An 18,476-nucleotide genomic window follows, 5' to 3' on the forward strand; every position below is an offset into this window, starting at 1 on the left:
TATCAGCCGAGAAAAAGCAGTGTAAAAACTCAAAGGGCTAAAAGCCAGTAAACTCCCCCAGGACCAGGTGGCCTATATCCAAGGTTGTAAAATCGGTAGCTGCACAGATAGTGGATGTACAGGTCAGCAAGTGTAGTCTGCCATTCAAGAAAGGGAAATAAAAAAAAACTGTACTCTGGGCGAGTTATCTTGACATCGGTCATTCAAGTAGTTTTAAACAATGCATTGAGAAAAATTATAGTCTGGCCAGACAAGGTCAACATGGTTTTATGAAAGGGGAATTGTGTTTGACAAATTTAGTCGAGTTTTTTTTTGAGGAGGTGACTAATGGGGGTAGATAAAGGGGAGCTAGTATACATGATATACTTGGATTCCCAAAAGGCATTTGATAAGGTGCCACCCAAAAGGTTTCTAGGCAAGAGAACAAGGGCTCATGGAGTTGGGGGTAATAAATTAGCATGGATGGAGCTTTGGTTGATGAATGGGGCATTTTCAAGTTGACAGGCTTAACTCGCGGATGTCACAGGGATCTACGTTTAGGCCCCAGCAATCTACAATCCAATTAAAGTCTAAGACAAAGAAACCGAACATACGTTTGCCAATGATACAGAGTTAGGTTGGAATATAAGCTGTGAGGAGGACGCAAATATAGACAGTCTATTTGAATGGCAACCAGGTGGCAGAAGAATTTGACGCGGGGAAATGTGTGGTTATTTACTTTAGTAGTAAAAATAGTTTTAAAAGGTGTGAAACTTTCAAATATTGATGTCCAGAGAGACTTGCGTTCACTGGTACAAGGAACTCAAAGTTAACGTGTCGGTGTAGCAAGTTATTTGGAAGGCAAATGGCATGTCGCCTTTATTGCAAAGGGTACAAGAATGAGAAAGTCTTGCTACAAATGTGTGAGGCTTTTCTGAGAGCACATCTGGAGTGCAGTGCACACTTGTGGCTTCCATGTTTGACCATGGATGCACTTGCCTTGGAGGCAAGATGAATGCACTTGCCTTGGAGGCAAGATGAAGATTTACTGGACTGGTTCTTGCGATAGGTTTACTGATGATGTGATAAGTTAGGCCAGAACTCATTGCGCTTCATAAACAATCAGGTTATCTCACTGAGACATGCACGATTCTAAAGAGACTGAACGGGGGGTGGGGGGCACTGAGAGATGTTTGACATGGATGGGCGATCTAGGACACTGGGCACAGCCTCAGGAGGAGAAGTTAATCATTTAAAACCAAGATGAGGCGACATTTCATCATTCAAAGTGTTGCGAATTGCCTACCCCAGAGGGTTGTGGATTTTCCATCATTGATCATAGACGAGGCTGAGATCTATATGTTTTTGATCTCTGATAATTATGGGATTTGGGGAACGGGTGGGAAATGGAATTGAGGTGGAAGCTCATCGATTGCACTAAATAGCGGAGGAGGTTGGAATGTGCCACTTATGCTCCTTGTGTCAAGTTTTATTTGATTATGCTGTTGTGAAGCCCCTGCAATGTTTTACTGCATTAAAGGTGCCATGTGAAGGCGTGCTGCTGTTTATCGATCGCAGCTTGTGTTAATTTGGTTACATCGTCATTCACCATATTTAATGGTCTAAAATTTTGAGTATTCTGAATTTCATCGGTTTCACTGTGTTTTTTTAGTGTGGGTCTGGTTTGCTTTGGGTTATTTTTCCCGGGTGTCAAACATGCAACAATGGAAAGGGCGGGGGGGGGGGGGGGGGGGGGGGGGGGGCAGGGGGAGCTGACCTCCAGTGCATAACTGAACCTGACCGGCAGAACATGTGCACTTGACCTGCTGTACATTGGCCGGTGATTCGCACCCACACCCCTCCCCGGAGATACTTTGAAATCACGGCCCTGGCAGTGTGCGGGGGTGGGGGGGGGGATTGTGCCGCCCACTGAATTGCATTCAGTGGGCGGCACAGTTGCACAGTGGTTAGCACTGTTTCTTCACAGTGCCAGGGTCCCGGGTTCGATTCCCGGCTTGGGTCACTGTCTGTGCAGAGTCTGCACGTTCTCCCCGTGTCTGCGTGGGTTTCCTGTAAATAATAATTGGTTGAAACAGTTAAGGATCAAATATGAGCTGCTGCAACCCATGCCAATTTGGAAGCGCCTGCTGCAAATGGAGGAGACCAACCTTAAACTGTAAAAAAGGTGATGTGCTGTAATTTGAAAGTGAAAGAGAGTTTTTAAGGAACATAAATCAATTTTTTTTACAACACTTGTGTTTTTTCAAAAAAGCTCTGAATTTTGTATTTGCCAGCCAAGGGACATGTCCACAAACTGCCTGCCCCTCTCCAGGGTGAGTGAGTTGAGTGGGTTCTGAGGTCTTTTTCAATGGAACTGATAAGCTGAAAGGTTTTGATCAGTTACACTGAAGAATTCCAGGTAGAGAATGTCGTTCTAGGCACTTCTTTTCTCAGGAAATGTTTGATAGGTGATAGCTAGCTTCTTGGAAGTTACTTCATTTGCCCAGTATTCATCTTCAGTTGTATTTCCCTGCTGCCATCTGTCACAGTGACATAGGAGCAGCTTATGTGCACAGTGGCATAGGAGCAGCAAAGGGCTGGTTTAGCACAGTGGGCTAAACAGCTGGCTTGTAATAATAATAATATAATGAAAATCACTTATTGTCACAAGTAGGCTTCAATGAAGTTACTGTGAAAAACCCCTAGTCGCCACATTCCGGCGCCTGTTCGGGGAGGCCGGTACGACGCGCTGCTGGTCTTGTTCTGCATTACAAGCCAGCTGTCTTAGCCCACTGTGCTAAACCAACCCCTGTGAACCACACGTTAAACCAGTTGAACCGCACGTATCAGAGAGTTTCCCAGTTAGTCTCTGCAGAAAAAATGATTCTTTTTAAGCCTTATAAATTTCTTCATAATGTTATATATATTTTATCTGCAGCTGATCTCTGTAAATGAAGCTATCAAATTAAATGGACCTCCTCAATCATATAAAACTAACGATTCGCTGCTTAATTTGGGAAAGAAGCGACATCTCCAAAGCTACAGATTTCCCATGACTTGCTTTGTCTTTTCTAATTTACTGGGTGATTTTATGACGGTGAATAGTTTCACCGATGCAATTCGGCCAATGCTCGAGGAACATATGAGACGGAAATCATAGATCATAGAATTTACAGTATAGAAGGAGGCCATTCGGCCCATCGAGTCTGCAACGGCACTTGGAAAGAGCACCCAACTTAAGCCCATGGCTCCACCCTATCCCCGTAACCCAGTAACCCCACCTAACTTTTTGGACACTAAGGGCAATTGAGCACGGCCAATCCACCTACCCTGCACATCTTTGGACTGCGGGAGGAAACCGGAGCACCCGCAGGAAACCCACGCAGTCACGGGGGAGAAAGTGCAAACTCCACACAGACAGTCACCCGAGGCCGGAATTGAACCCGGGTCCCTGGCGCTGTGAGGCAGCAGTGCTAACCGCTGTGCCACTGTCCCAACAATTCATGTTTCCACTGATAAACAGATCATTAACCTAAATGAACCCATGGTCATTGATGAAACGAGAGGGGAGATTAGGATTGCACTTTTTTTTTAATGCCCAAAGTTATCATGATCTGATATACAAGAATAACGGAGGCAAGTTCAATAATAAGTTGCAAAAATGGATTGGATAAATAGTTGAAGGGGGGGGGGGAAATGCAGGTCTCTGGGGAATGTAGGAGAGTAGGACTAATTGGATAGCTCTTTCAATGAAAGCAATTCACGGCTATGTTGTTAGGGTTAGATGTGGTGGGTTTGGAGGAGCACTGTGCAGCACAGAATGGACCCGCAGAATCGAATGGCCAGGTTCTGAGCAGTACGCGCTATTGAATTCCATGTCAATGAAAGATGTTCATTGGCTCTGTCAAACCTGAAACACAACCAATAACCCTTCATGAGGTTTGGGATAAAAGGATAGAGTTAATAATTGCCGATTGCCTCTTCCTCTAAAACAAGATGCAAGTGATTTCTGAAGCAAACAACCAACGAAACTGAGAATTCTAGAATATGTGATAAATATACATCGTTAACTTTAAATCCGATGTTATTTTTTTATTTTTAAATTGAAGGAAAACAATCCTGCAGCCTGGAATTCATATTTTGCACAGCTGCCTTTTAAAAAAAAAAGAAGATTGTGTAGTCATTTTCTGTCGAGAGTGAGTGAATGTAGATTATGTACTGAATATTCTCCAGAGAGGTACGAGTGTGATTGTCTTATATCGTCATAAATTATGAAGTCTGTCTATAAGTTCCTGGGTTATTCATCTTTGGATTGCAAGGTTATTGCAACACAGAATTTACTGTAAAACGGGATGAGGAGGAGAGGTGAAACTGATGAAAGAAAAAAAAAGTAAACAAAGGGCCAGAAGATCTATAAAAATAAAAATGCAGGTGAATGAAAATCGCTTATTGTCACAAGTAGGCTTCAATTAAGTTACTGTGAAAAGCCCCTAGTCGCCACATTCCGGCGCCTGTTCAGGAAGGCTGGTACAGGAATCGAACCGTGCTGCTGGCCTGCCTTGGTCTGCTTTAAAAGCCAGCCATTTAGCCCAGTGAGCTAAACCAGCCCCAGATCATACTTTAAGTGCACAGGGGTCAGAGATGCTATGTGTTTTTGCTATCGTTTGGTTCTCTGGTGTTAATAATCACACTTTTAAGTTTGTAAAGGTCAGAAACGTTTTTTTGCACTCTTATGTTGCCTGGTTTCAAATGAAAAGCCAGATTAGATTGGTTATCACCAGCCTCTCGAGCAGCTGTGAAGCGGCGCCTCCTGGAACACTTACATGTAACACGTTGGCTTCCAGCTCAGTAGCTCCCAACTATTTATAAATAACAACAATAACAACTGAAGGTTGAGAAGCATAGAATCCCTACAGTGCAGAAGGAGGCCATTCGGCCCATCGAGTCTGCACCGGCCCTTCGAAAGTTCACCCTACCTAGGTCCAATGCCCTGCACTATTCCTGCAGCCCCACCCTGAGGGCCAACATAGAATGGTCAATCTTCAGACTGTGGGCACCCGGAGGAAACCCACGCAGACAGTCACCCGAGGTCGGAATCAAACCCGGGTCCCTGGAGCTGTTAGGCAGCGGTGCCAGCCACCGTGCCTCCCCCGAGGATGAGAAAAGCTTTAAGAAATCTGGGATTCGACCCTTCGCAGGAATAATTTAATCATTTAATTCTCTTTTCAGAAGGGGGTAACCATGTGAACCTGGAAAATGCTTTGGGTGGCGTTGGCTACCCAGATGTTTGGACATCAAAAGTTATGTCATAAAATGACAACAGCATAGAGAGAGGTCACTGTGCCTGTGCTGTTTTGTTGAAAGAGCTGTCCAATAAGTCCTACTCTCCTGCATTACCCAGAGACCTGCATTTTTTCAAATATTTATCCAATCCATTTTTGCAAGTTATTATTGAGCCCTGCTTCTGTTGTTCTTGTATGTCAGATCATGATAACTTGGGGCATTAAAAAAAGTGTTGTCCAAATCATAGAATTTACAGTGCAGAAGGAGGCCATTCAGCCCATCGAGTCTGCACCGGCTCTTGGAAAGAGCACCCTACCCAAAGTCAACACCTCCACCCTATCCCTATAACCCAGTAACCCCACCCAACACTAAGGGCAATTTTGGACACTAAGGGCAATTTATCATGGCCAATCCACCTGACCCGCACATCTTTGGACTGTGGGAGGAAACCGGAGCACCCGGAGAAAACCCACGCACACACGGGGAGGATGTGCAGACTCTGCACAGACAGTGACCCAAGCCGGAATCGAACCTGGGACCCTGGAGCTGTGAAACAATTGTGCTATCCACAATGCTACTGTGCTAAAATGTGTTGGAGGAAGGTTCAATCGAGGTGTTCAAGAAGGCATTAGATGTTTACTTGAATAGAAACCATGTGCAGGGCTACGGGGAAAAGACAGGAGAATGGCATTAATTCATGATGCACATTTGGAGAGCTGGTGCAGACACAACATACCAAATGGCCTCCTTCTGCACTGTAACAATTGCGATTCTCAGATAAGGCACTACTTTAAAACCTGTCTCTTCAACCAAGTTTTCGCCCCAATATCTTTTTTGGCTCCTTGTCAATTTTTGTTTGATTACATTTCTGTGAAATGACCTGGAATACTATCTCTACCCATTCAAAGAAAGATACTAGGGATGATGGACTTCAGATATATGGCGAGATTAGAGTAGTTAGGGTTGTTTTGCTAAAAGCAGGAAAATGAAATGAAAATCGCTTATTGTCACAAGTAGGCTTCAATGAAGTTACTGTGAAAAGCCCCTAGTCACCACATGCCGGCGCCTGTTCGGGGAGGATGGTACGGGAATTGAACCGTGCTGCTGGCCTGCCTTGATCTGCTTTAAAGGCCAGCGATTTAGCCCAGTGTGCTAAACCAGTGTGCTAAAAGGTGAAGGAAGATTTAACAGAGGTGTTCAGAATTATGCAGTATTAAATTTCTACAATAAAAAGACACATCGCTCGTAAGGGATTGGAGAAACAGGTTGTGGGTTAATTTATTCAGACTAGGCACAAGGGAACATATAGACATGGATAGAAAATGTGAAGACCCAGCAGAAGAGCTGGGCAAAAACTAAGCAAAATTGAAACTAAAACTGAATTGCACGACACACCTCCTTTCTAGTGATGTCATGCTGCAATCCCTTAAAGCAGTGGTGGACAACCTGAGGCCCGGGGCCACTTGTGGCCTATTTGGATTCTAAGTGCGGCCCCCATGAAATATTGTGGTGACTATTGCCCACGCGCAGGGTTGCCACATTCTGCTGATTTTCGTCCATGTGTTTCTTTTCCTGCCAGTATGACTGAAGTTATAGCATGAAAAGCAAGGGCTAGTGAAGTGAGGTGCACGTTGATTGTTCACAACGTTGACTTTGAGAGCCATGTGCTCTCTCCACGTCCAAAGTGTAAATATTTATTTTGTTTTTACCATTTGAAGTTGATAGTTCAATTCATATATAAATGATTAAGCATTTTATATATCGCACTACAAAATATTTGGCATGTATTTAATCTTATGGTTAGTAATGCTCTGGGGAGCCTGGTCCAAATCCCGCCACTGCAGATGGTGAAATCTGAATTGAATAAAAATCTGGAATTAAAAGTCCAGCGATGACCATGAAACCATTGTCGATTGTTGTAAAAACCCATCTGGTTCACTCATGTCCTTGAGGGAAGGAAATCTGCCATCCTTTCCTGGTCTGGCCTACATGTGACTCCAGATCCACAGTAACGTGGTTGACTCGTAACTGCCCTCTCCAGGGCAATTAGGGATGGGCAATAAATGCTGGCCCAGCCTGCGACGCCCACGTCCCATGCACGAATAAAAAGAAAGAAGAAGCCCGATTTCAACCTTGCGGCCCACTGAGATGAAGGAGGGCCACTCAGGTGGCCCACTCACTAGCCTAGTTTGCCCATCCCTGCCTTAAAGGCATATTACAGCATGAGGTGTTATGATAGTCATGGCGAGAAACTGTTTTCACCATCAAGCGAGTGGGTAATCAGTGGACACAGATTTCAAATAATTGACAAAAGAACTAGAGAGGGAGATGAGATTTTTTTCTTTAATGCAGTGTGTTATTATGATCTGGAATGCATTGCGTGAAAGAAAGTAGTGAAAGCTATTTGAATGGTAATTTTCAAAAAGAAATATGTAGGCTGTGGCTGCCAGAGCAGGCCAGAGGCTGGCAATTCTGGGGTGAGTAACTCGCCTCATGACTCTCCAAACCCTTCCCGCCATCTGTGCACAAGGCACAAGTCAGGAGTGTGATGAAATACTCTCCACTTGCCTGGATGTCCTATGAGGAACGTTTGAGGACTCTGGGTCTGTACTCATTGAAGTTTAGAAGGATGAGAGGATCTTATTGAAACTTACAAGATACTGTGAGGCCGAGATAGAGTGGATGTGGAGAGGATGTTTCCACTTGTAGGAAAAACTAGAACCAGAGGACACCATCTCAGACAAAAGGGACGATCCTTTAAAACAGAGATGAGGAGGAATTTCTTCAGCCAGAGGGTGGTGAATCTGTGGAACTCTTTGCTGCAGAAGGCTATGGAGGCCAATTCACTGAGTGTCTTTAAGACAGAGATAGATAGGTTCTTGATTAACAAGGGGATCAGGGGTTATGGGGAGAAGGCAGGTGAATGGGGATGAGAAACATATCAGCCATGATTGAATGGCAGAGCAGACTCGATGGGCCGAGTGGCCTAATTCTGCTCCTATGTCTTATGGATGAGTGCAGCTCCAACATCACTCAAGAAAATTGACTCCATCCAGGACAAGACTTGATCACCTTCAACATTCACTCCCTCCACTAACCGATACACAATGGCAACAGTGTGTACCATCTGCAAGATGCACTGCAGACGTTTACCAAGGATCCTTCAACACTGTGGGTGTACCTACACCATATGGACTGCAGCAGTTGAAGAGATAGCTCACCACTACGTTCTCAAGGGCAATTAGGGATGGGCAGAAAATGTTGGCCCAGCCAGCGACAGGCCACATTCTGTGAAATAATTTTTTTAAGTGCTTGTAAAGGAACCATTATTTCAAGGGGGTTGGAGTATAAGAGTTGGGAAGTCTTGCTGCAACTGCACAAGGTACTGGTGAGACCACATCTGGAGTACTTTGAGCAGTTTTTGTCCCCTTCGTAGAATCATAGAATTTAAACTCCAGAAGGAGACCATCGAGTTGACACCAGCCTTTGGAAAGAGCACCCTACTTAAGCCCACACCTCCACCCTATCCCCGCAACCCAGTAACCCCACCAAACCGTTGGACACCAAGGGGCAATTCCGCGTTGCCAATCCACCTAACCTGCACATTTTTGGACTGTGGGAGAAAACCGGCGCATCCGGAGGAAACCCACGCACTCACGGGGAGAAAGTGCAAACTCCACACAGACAGAGACCCAAGTGGGAATCAAACCCATGTCCCTGGTGCAGTGAGGCAACAGTGCCAACCAGAGGTATCTCTGCCACCATACACCTTGTTTAAGGAAAGATATTATTTAATTGGAGAAGGTTCACAAGGATAATCCCCGGTATGGAGGCATTGCCTTATGAGCAAAGGTTAAACAGGTTGGAACTCTATTCATTGAAATTTAAAAGAATGAGAGGTGATCTCATTGAAACATATAGGATTGTTAAGCGGCTTGACAGGGTAAATACTGAGAGGATGTTTCCCCTCATTCGAGAGTCTAGAACCAGAGGGAATGGCCTCAGAATAAAGGGGTGTCAATTTAAGACCTAGGTGAGGAGGAACGTCTTCTCTCAGAGGGTTGTGAGACTGCCTTACCACAGAGAGCTGTGAGGGAGGAGTCCTTGTGCATGTTTAAGGCTAAGATAGATAGATTCTTGATCAGCAGGGGAAATCAAGGATTGCAGGGAAAAGGCAGGAAAGTGGGTGTGAGGAATGTCGGATCAGCCATGACCCTATTGAACAGCGGAACAGGCTCGAGGGGCTGAATGGCCTAATCCTGATCCTATTTACTTTTTTAAATAAATATTTTATTGAAGTATTTTTTGGTTTTACAACAACGACAAAATAAGCAATATACATAAGTCTATAAACATAGTGCAACAAAAAAAGCCTGCTCCCTCCCTTGCAGGTCCCACCTTCATTAACCCCTACTCTAAACTAAACTAACCCCCCCCCCCCCTTTCTGTTGACGATTAATTTTCTGCAAAGAAGTCGACGAACAGTTGCCACCTCCGGGCGAACCCTAACATTGACCCTCTCAAGGCGAACTTGATTTTCTCCAGACAGAGAAAGCTCGCCATGTCAGTAAGCCAGGTCTCCGACTTCAGGGGCTTTGAGTCCCTCCAAGCTAATAGTGTCCGTCTCCGGGCTACCAGGGAAGAAAAGGCCAGAACGTCTGCCTCTTTCTCCTCCTGGATTCCCGGATCTTCCAACACCCCGAAAATCGCCACCTCTGGTCTCAGTGCCACCTTGTTTTTAACACCGTGGATGTGACGTCTGCAAACCCCTGCCAGAATCCCCTGAGATTTGGGCATGTCCAGAACATATAGACATTGTTCGCTGGACCCCCGCACACCTTGCACACCTGTCTTCTACACCAAAAAACCTGCTCATCTGGGCCACTGTCATGTGGGCCCGGTGAACGACCTTGAACTGTATCAGGCTGAGCCTGGCACATGTTGCGGACGCGTTGATTCTACTCAACGCATCCGCCCAGAGACCATCTTCTATCTCTCCTCCTAACTCCTCCTCCCAATTGCGCTTCTGCTCCTCGGTCTGCGTGTCCTCAGACCCCATGAGCTCCTTATAGATATCGGAGACCTTCACTTCTCCCACCCTCACTCTGGAAACTACCCTATCCTGAATCCCCTTTGGTGGTAGGAGCGGGAAGGTTGAGACCTGTCTACGGAGGAAGTCCCGCACCTGCAGGTACCTAAATTTGTTCCCCCTCGCCAATCCGAATTCAGCTCCCTCAAGCTAGGAAAGCTCCCCTCTATAAACATATCCTCCATCCTCTCAATTTCTGCCCTCTGCCATCTCCGAAATCCCCCATCCATCTTTCCCGGGGCAAACCGGTGGTTCTTACAAATTAGGGACAAGACCGATGCTCCCTCTGCTCCCACATACTTCCTCCATTGCACCCAGATTCTCAGGGCTGCCACCTCCACAGGGCTGGTGGAGTACTGTGCTGGCGGGAAGGACAGAGGCACCGTTTTCAGCACCCCCAAACTGGTGCCCTTGCATGAAGCCGCCTCCATACGCTCCCATGCCGACCCTCCCCCCACCACCCACTTCCTGATCATGGGTATATTCGCCGCCCAATAATAATTACTAAAGTTCGGGAGTGCCAGCCCGCCCTCTCCCCGGCTCCACTCAAGCATCCACTTTTTTTACTCGTGGGGCCTTTCCCGCCCATACAAAGCCCGTGATAACTTGGTTTAAAGAAGGAGCACGGAATGAAGATGGGGAGACACTGGATCACAAACAGGAATCTCGGAAGGACTTTCATCTTCACCGTCTGGACCCTCCCAGCTAGCGACAACGGGAGCGCGTCCCACCTCTGAAAAACGTGCTTCATTTGGTCCACCAGACGGCCAGGTTAAGTTTGTGTAACCGGTCCCATTCCCGCGCCACTTGGATGCCTAGATACCTAAAACTACCCCCAACTACTCTAAACGGCAGTTCCCCCAATCGCCTCTCCTGTCCCCTTGCCTGGATCGCGAACATCTCGCTTTTCCCCATGTTTAGTTTGTACCCCGAAAACCAGCCAAATTCCCCCAGAATCCTCATGATTTCTTCCATCCCCTCTAATGGGTCCGACACATACAGGAGCAGGTCACCTGTGTAAAGTGAGATTCTGTGTTCCACTCCCCACCCCCGGACCAACCCCTTCCAGCCCCTTGAGGCTCTCGGAGCAATTGCCAGCGGCTCTATAGCTAGCCGCGAACAACAGTGGGGAGAGGGGGCACCCCTGCCTCGTCCCCCGGTGTGGCCTAAATTAGTCTGATGTCGTCCTATTCGTCCGTACGCTCGCCACAGGAGCCTGATACAGCAACCTGACCCAGTCAATAAAGCCCCGTCCAAATCCGGACCATCCCAGCACCTCCCACAAATATTCCCATTCTACTCGATCAAAAGCCTTCTCTGCATCCATTGCAACCACTACCTCCACCTCCCTACCTTCTGGGGGCACGATGATCGCATTTAGCAACCTTCTTACCTTGGACACCAACTGCCTTCCCTTAACGAACCCCGTTTGGTCCTCCCCAATCACGTCCGGAACACAATCCTCAATCCTAGAGAACAGAACTTTGGCCAGCCGTTTAGCGTCCACATTAAATAAGGATATCGGCCAGTAGGATCCACACAGCTCCGGATCCTTATCCCGCTTCAGAATCAGCGAGATCGTGGCCTGTGGCATCGTTGGGGGAAGCACCCCTCTCTCCCTTGCCTCATTGAATGTCCCCATAAACAATGACCCCAATATCCCAGAGAACTTTTTGTAAAACTCCGCTGGGTACCCATCCGGCCCCGGGCTTTACCCAACTGCATGGCCTTCAGACCCTCCACTATCTCTTCGATCCCGATCGGGGCCCCCAGCCCTGCTACCAGCTCCCCGTCTACCTTTGGGAAATTCAGCCCCCCTAGGAAGTGCCTCAACCCCTCTGGCCCCGGTGGGAGTTCCAATCCATACCGCCTATTGTAAAACTCCTTAAATGCCTTATTCACCCGTGCTGAGTCTCCCAACAGGTTCCCGTCTCCATCCATTACTTTCCCTATCTCCCTGGCTGCCTCCCTCTTTCTCAGCTGCTGTTCAAGCATTCTGCTGGCCTTCTCTCCGTGCTCATAGATCGCCCCCCTCGCCTTTCTCAGCTGCTCCACCATCCTCCCTGTGGTTAACAAGCCAAACTCTGCCTGTAGCCTCTGCCGTTCCCTTAAAAGCCTTGCCTCAGGGGTCTCCGCATACCTCCTGTCGACCTGTAGTATCTCCTTTACCAGTCGGTCCATCTCTGTCCTATCTACATTCTCCCTGTGGGCCCGTATCGAGATCAGCTCCCCTCTAACCACTGCCTTCAATGCCTCCCAGACCACTGCTGCTGAAATTTCCCCCGTGTCATTGATCTCCAGGTAATTCTGAATACATTTCCTCAACCGCCCGCACACCTCCTCGTCCGCTAAAAGCCCCACGTCTAACCTCCAGTGCGTGCGCTGATTACTGTCTTCACTACCCTGTAGGTCAACCCAGTGCGGGGCATGGTCTGAGACTGTAATTGCCGAGTACCCCGTGTCCACCACCCCCAACAGTAAAGCCCTGCTCAGGATGAAGAAATCGATCCGGGAGTACACTTTATGCACGTGAGAGTAGGAGAACTCCTTTACTCTTGGCTGCCCAAATCTTCATCCCCCCCCCCCCCCCATCTGCTCCATGAACCCTTTCTGCTCCTCAGCCATTGCTGGCACCCTGCCCGTCTTTGAGCTTGACCGGTCTAAACCAGGGTCAATAACTGTGTTGAAGTCCCCTCCCATGACCAACCTGTGCGAATCCAGGTCCGGTATCTTCCCCAGCATCCTCTTTATAAACTCCACATCGTCCCAGTTTGGCGCATATACGTTTACTAATACCACCTGCACCCCCTCCCATTTCCCACTGACCATAATGTACCGGCCTCCCCCCATCTGAAACTATTCTACCCGCCTCAAACACCACTCGCTTGTTGATCAGGATCGCGACCCCTCTGGTCTTTGAGTGCAGTCCCGAGTGGGAAAACCTGTCCGACCCAACCTTTCCTTAACCTAATGGGATCAGCTACTCTAAGGTGCGTCTCCTGCAGCATTACCACGTCCGCCTTCAGTCCCCTCAGATGCGCAAACTCGTGTGCCCTCTTGACCGGCCCCATTGAGCCCTCTTACATTCCAGGTGATCAGTCTAGTTGGGGAGCTCGTCGCACCCGCCCCATCCTTCGCCGATCAGCCATCCCCTCTCTTGGGCCAGTCTGATCCTATTTCTTATGGTCTTATTTGTGGGGCCATAGGGAAAGAGCAAGCAAGTGGGTCCACTTGGGAGCTCTTTCAAAGGGTGGCCCTAAGCACAATGGACTGAATAGCTTCCCTCTGTGTGTTGCACATTGGCTGTTGAGTCTAAATGAAGTGTGACTCAATTGTGGGATCAAGAGTCAGGTTTGGAAAGCATTTGGTCAAACTTGCACTTGTTGGGTGACTTCAGAGACCTGTGGCCGAGATTATTTCTTACGGTTTTGATGAAACAAATATTTCTATGCATGAGGTTCACCAGCTTCAGACCAGAATGGGCCACGTTGCAGCAGCATGAGTGAATTACACACTGATATTGGTATCCACAGAGGGTTCTGTTAGATTTGAGTATTTGCCACAAATTGCATTGCTCCTAATCTGTTTATGGCACGGAGGGGCTGCTTGATAATCACATTTGTTGGTTCCTAAACTGGACGTCTTTGAACCACTGTCTGAGCTAAAGAGATGGATGCATAAAAATACCGTATTTTCCTGCTTTTTAATGGCATGTTTTTTTTTTAAATTTCATTTTGCAGGTTGTCAGAGCGGCGATTCGGCTCTGGGAGAGCATTGGAGAGTCATGTGGCGGCTGTGTGTTGTGGCAAGGGGATTGAGAGAGCGACACCAGGATTGATCTGTGCACCCCTGGCAAAAAGTTTAACAGCAAAACAGGGGTATAATCTCGCCCCTCCGCTGTAGATGGCAGAATTACCCTCGGGAGCCGTCAGGTTTGAGTGAAATCCCAGCTCTGGTCCTGTCACCCAGCTGAAGAGCTTGAGGCGCATTCTGAATTCCTCACCGTCTCTCTTTGGAAGCAAGTGCTGGTGCCCGGCTTGACCACACCTTCAGAGGCTGGGGATTAGAGGCCACCCTGGGTTCTGGCTGTTGGGTGAACTGCTTTGATTTGACTTTAATTGGCGGGTTCGATGCCCAGCCCACCTCTCAAATGAGCATTTCTGTGGATTTGATGCTGCTGCACTTTCCCTGAGCAGGGATATAATTTATCCCCCTCCCCAGTCGTGTGTGTGTCAACCCTCTCAACCCTCAGCATGGATTCCTTCTGCTTCGTCCTGGCGCTTGGCTCCTTGGCAGGCCTGTGCCTGGGGATGGAGTTTACAGGCGCCCCGGGCTTGTGGAGCCGCTTCTCTCGCTGGGACGCGAGCACCAGGAGCGACCTGAGCTTCCAGTTCAAGACGGGACTCTCCAGGGCCCTGCTGCTGTACCTGGACGACGGAGGCTACTGCGATTTCCTGCAGCTGGCCTTGGCGGGAGGGAAGGTCCAGCTCAAGTTCAGCATCGATTGCTACGAGGCCTCCATCCGCATGGAGAGCCGGCAGGTAGACGATGACAAGTGGCACTTTCTGATGGTCAGCCGCAACAACCTGCGGACGGTGCTGGTGCTGGATGGGGACACGCGCTCCGCCCAGGTCAAGCCCCAGAGGCAGTACATGAAGATCGCCAGCGACCTGTTCATGGGGGGGCTCCCGCAGGATATCCGAGAATCCGCCTTAACGTCCACCACAGTGCGGAGTGAGCCTCCCTTCCGGGGATTTATCGAAGACTTGAAGTACGGGGACTCAGCGCCAGTGCTGCTGGAGAGTCAGTGGGTGAGGCTGGAGAAGGAAGGCATCTGCACGGAAAACCCTTGTGAGAACGGTGGAGTTTGCTCGTTGAGGGAAGGGGAGGTGACCTGTGACTGCTCGAACACAGGGTACCTGGGGCTGCATTGCACTGAAGGTGAGCAAAATCTCTTTTCCAGCTCTTTCCCAACTTGCAACCTTTTTTGTTATTGTTGTGCCTCTGAACTTTGAGCAGGACTTTTTCATTTTCTTTCTGGAATAAAAAATGTTTTCTCTCCGTTTTGTTTAAACACAACTGATTGAATTTGTGGTTCGCCCATGATGGGTTGAGCCAGCGAGAGATGCCGAACCCACGCCCACACCAGCTTCCCTCACATCCCAACATGTGCTGCGCAGTAAGAAGTCTTACACCAGGTTAAAGTCCAACAGGTGAGTCTCCCCTGAAGAAGGAGCTACACTCCAAAAGCTCGTGATTCCAAATAAACCTGTTGGACTTTAACCTGGTGTTGGAAGACCTCTTATAGTGCCCGCCCCAGTCTAACGCAGGCATCTCCACAACATGTGCTGCAGTCAGGATGGCGGTAGTCAGGGCAAGTTAAACACCTGGAATTGAGGGGAGAGGACACATTACCTTTTGAGCCCCACCCTCGGTTACCAGACAGCAACCTTTGACAGCAGGGCTGACAGCATCGGTGGAGAGAGTTCACCTTCGCCGCCGCTCTCTGCACAGATGCTGCCAGCCCTGCTGAGATTGTCCAGTATTTTCTGCTTTTCTTTCAGATTCCAGCATCCGCAGTCTTTTCCTTTTCAGCAACCTCTGTCTGCTCGGTGAGCAGGAGGTGATGTTGGTCGGATTCCCTGGCAATTCTCCCAGTTCACCGCCCCAAAGTGAATAATGGCTACTTGAGGTGCTGCAACTCAGCAGCCACACAGGGCAAGCAAGAAGATTGGCAGGAAAACATCGCTCCTTATTCCGTAACCCGACAAGTTTAAATTAAATTTTAAAAATAATAATTTTTGAATGTATCCACCAATATGTAAGTGGAATTGACACCAGCAGGTGAGGGAGCAAAAAGGTGATTTTTCTTTGTTCAATATTTTTTCCGAAGACTTCACAAACATCCAATTCAGCTTCATGTGTTATTGAGCACTCCAGAACAGCATGTTCAGGTGAATATGTCTGGTTCGAAATCGAAACAGAATTGTTACATGTTTAACCTTTGATTTAAGCGTTGTTTTTAACTACTGTGCCCGTCTGGAAGCGCGGAATCGGGACATTGTACACTTTTCAATTTATCGCGAATGTGCAAACGATAGGAGAATGATAACGCTTTCAGTGTGTGGGCGTTCCTCACACATGTTCAATTCTAATTCTAACTGAATTGCATCATTTCAGCTGGCAAGACCGGACATGAACATTGCATCATCGACCACCGTCAGGAGGTCACTCTTGTGTGTACACTTGGTGTTGTGTGGAAGCACTGGCATAGTTAGCAGGCTTCTATTCGTGTTTTGTGATTCATGCATCCCTGGAGATGGTGCTGCTCCCAACATTTGTGTCATTGGCATGCCTTCTCTTCAAAAGGGGATGGGCAGAATTTTTCTCAGCTGTGATTTGAGTGTGTCTACCTCAAGCCTAATTCTAGCTTCTCCAGAGTTTTCTTTTCTCTTTAATAATCTCTCTACTCACTGCAACACTTCATGCGGTAACCTGCAAAACAATTCGACCAGATTTAACTTGTTAAAAGTTGAACTTCAAGGATTTTTAAAAAAATAAGTGGCTGCAGAGGTACCTTGTGGCACAAGGGGTTGTTACTACGATGAAGTGTTTTGTCTCTGGTAATCATTTGTGCCTCGCCACGCGGCGAGTTCAAGATCTTCGCCCTAAGCACCCTCACTAGGTTTCGAAGCACTTTCTCCAAGGGAGAGGGAATTGGCTGGAATAAGGGTCTTTTGCAGCACGAATGGACGTTCCAGAGCGACCCCTGTCCCAGTAGCTGACGATTGATCACATGGGTGGAACTTCAGCGAGTCACAGCCCCTCTTATTCAGCAACATGCACCACACCAGGTTCCTGCAGTGGACCATCCAAAGGTGATTACAAAGCCCCCAAATATATATATTTTTAAAAGACACCCCTTTTGGAAGAAGAGGGTTAACTATAAATATTATTAATCTAACCATTGTGCATTACAAACGTTGATTATTTTCCATAAATACTGAAGAAATATACACCTGTCTCAAAAAAATGTTCTTGCAGGCGCCCAAGTGCCTATCCAGCCGTGTTTCTGTTGCTCGGTTAAGCAAACACGAGGGGACACAGCGATTGCGGAGGGAAGTTATTATTTTTTCTCTCGCTCTAAAGGGTCGCAAATGTCCCTAAAAAAAAGAAAGTTCATCATTGAAAAAAAAATGGTAGACTTGGTAAAGATTGGGAACAGTAAGCTTGTGAGTGTGGTTTCCCAGGTAACCTTCATGGCAGACATTTCAAAGGACATCATGATAGTCTCTGGGGGAAACTTGCTGCGACTTTTCTGGAGGACCGAAACCGTTTCGTGAAACTTAACCCTCCAGCACTTTTTCCTCCCAATCATAGGGGTTGAATTGAAACCTCGTGAGAATACAGCTTGCTCTCATTGCAACTAAAAGTTAAGATTAACATGTGCACTGCACAGGAGCTGTTTAAATAGGGATTGTGAAGTGTTTACTTCTGAAGATAGTAATGATGCTGCGAGACGTGTATCTTTATAGTTAGGTCAGCATCTGGGCACAGGCGCACTTTGGGGCAGTGACACTAATGACTGCAGATAATTTAGAAGCACTTATCAATTCATACTTGATCAATATTTAAAAGTTATTATCCGGGAGTTTCAGGCAAATTGTTCCAACAATTTGTGCTTCTAAATTGCTTTCATGGATTTATTCCCATTTGCTCGCATTCACAAATAATTCCGCTTTACCACTTACACGGTCAATACATCCCAGAGTACTGACAGAGCAAAACTTTTATCTTTTGTGTGTCGTGGGCCATTCAGGCAACACCTGGTCAGTTCTGTTTCTCAAGTGATTAAAAATCAATAGCACTTTCAACATGCCCAAGTTTGAACTGATTGCAACCCTTTTTGCTCAGAGAGCAGAGAAATATGTGGACTTTTGACCCTGCTTGAGTGTTTTGTCCAAGACAAAACGTACTGGTAGCTCCTGGGAACAGAATAACAGAAGCGCCCCGAATGCTGCTGAAAAGTCACCAACGGGCTTCCCCTTTGTTAATGACCTATTAGGTCGTAGATTTTAGCCATGATGTGGAAATGCCGGCAGTGAACTGGGGTGGGCACAGTAAG

At 47.4% G+C, this 18,476-nt stretch overlaps 1 protein-coding gene across 1 annotated transcript in view; it reads left to right on the plus strand.

Moving 5' to 3' along the window:
• Positions 1 to 18,476, plus strand: part of nrxn3a (neurexin 3a) — a 2,368,971-nt gene that overhangs the window by 23,642 nt on the left and 2,326,853 nt on the right. Inside the window, exon 2 of the mRNA XM_072493615.1 lies at positions 14,092 to 15,292. Coding sequence (XP_072349716.1) covers positions 14,605 to 15,292 — 688 coding nt within the window. The 5' untranslated portion in view covers positions 14,092 to 14,604. The remainder of the gene's footprint in view (positions 1 to 14,091; positions 15,293 to 18,476) is intronic.

This window comes from Scyliorhinus torazame, chromosome 2 (genome assembly GCF_047496885.1).
Source record: "Scyliorhinus torazame isolate Kashiwa2021f chromosome 2, sScyTor2.1, whole genome shotgun sequence".
Taxonomy (NCBI): domain Eukaryota; kingdom Metazoa; phylum Chordata; class Chondrichthyes; order Carcharhiniformes; family Scyliorhinidae; genus Scyliorhinus; species Scyliorhinus torazame.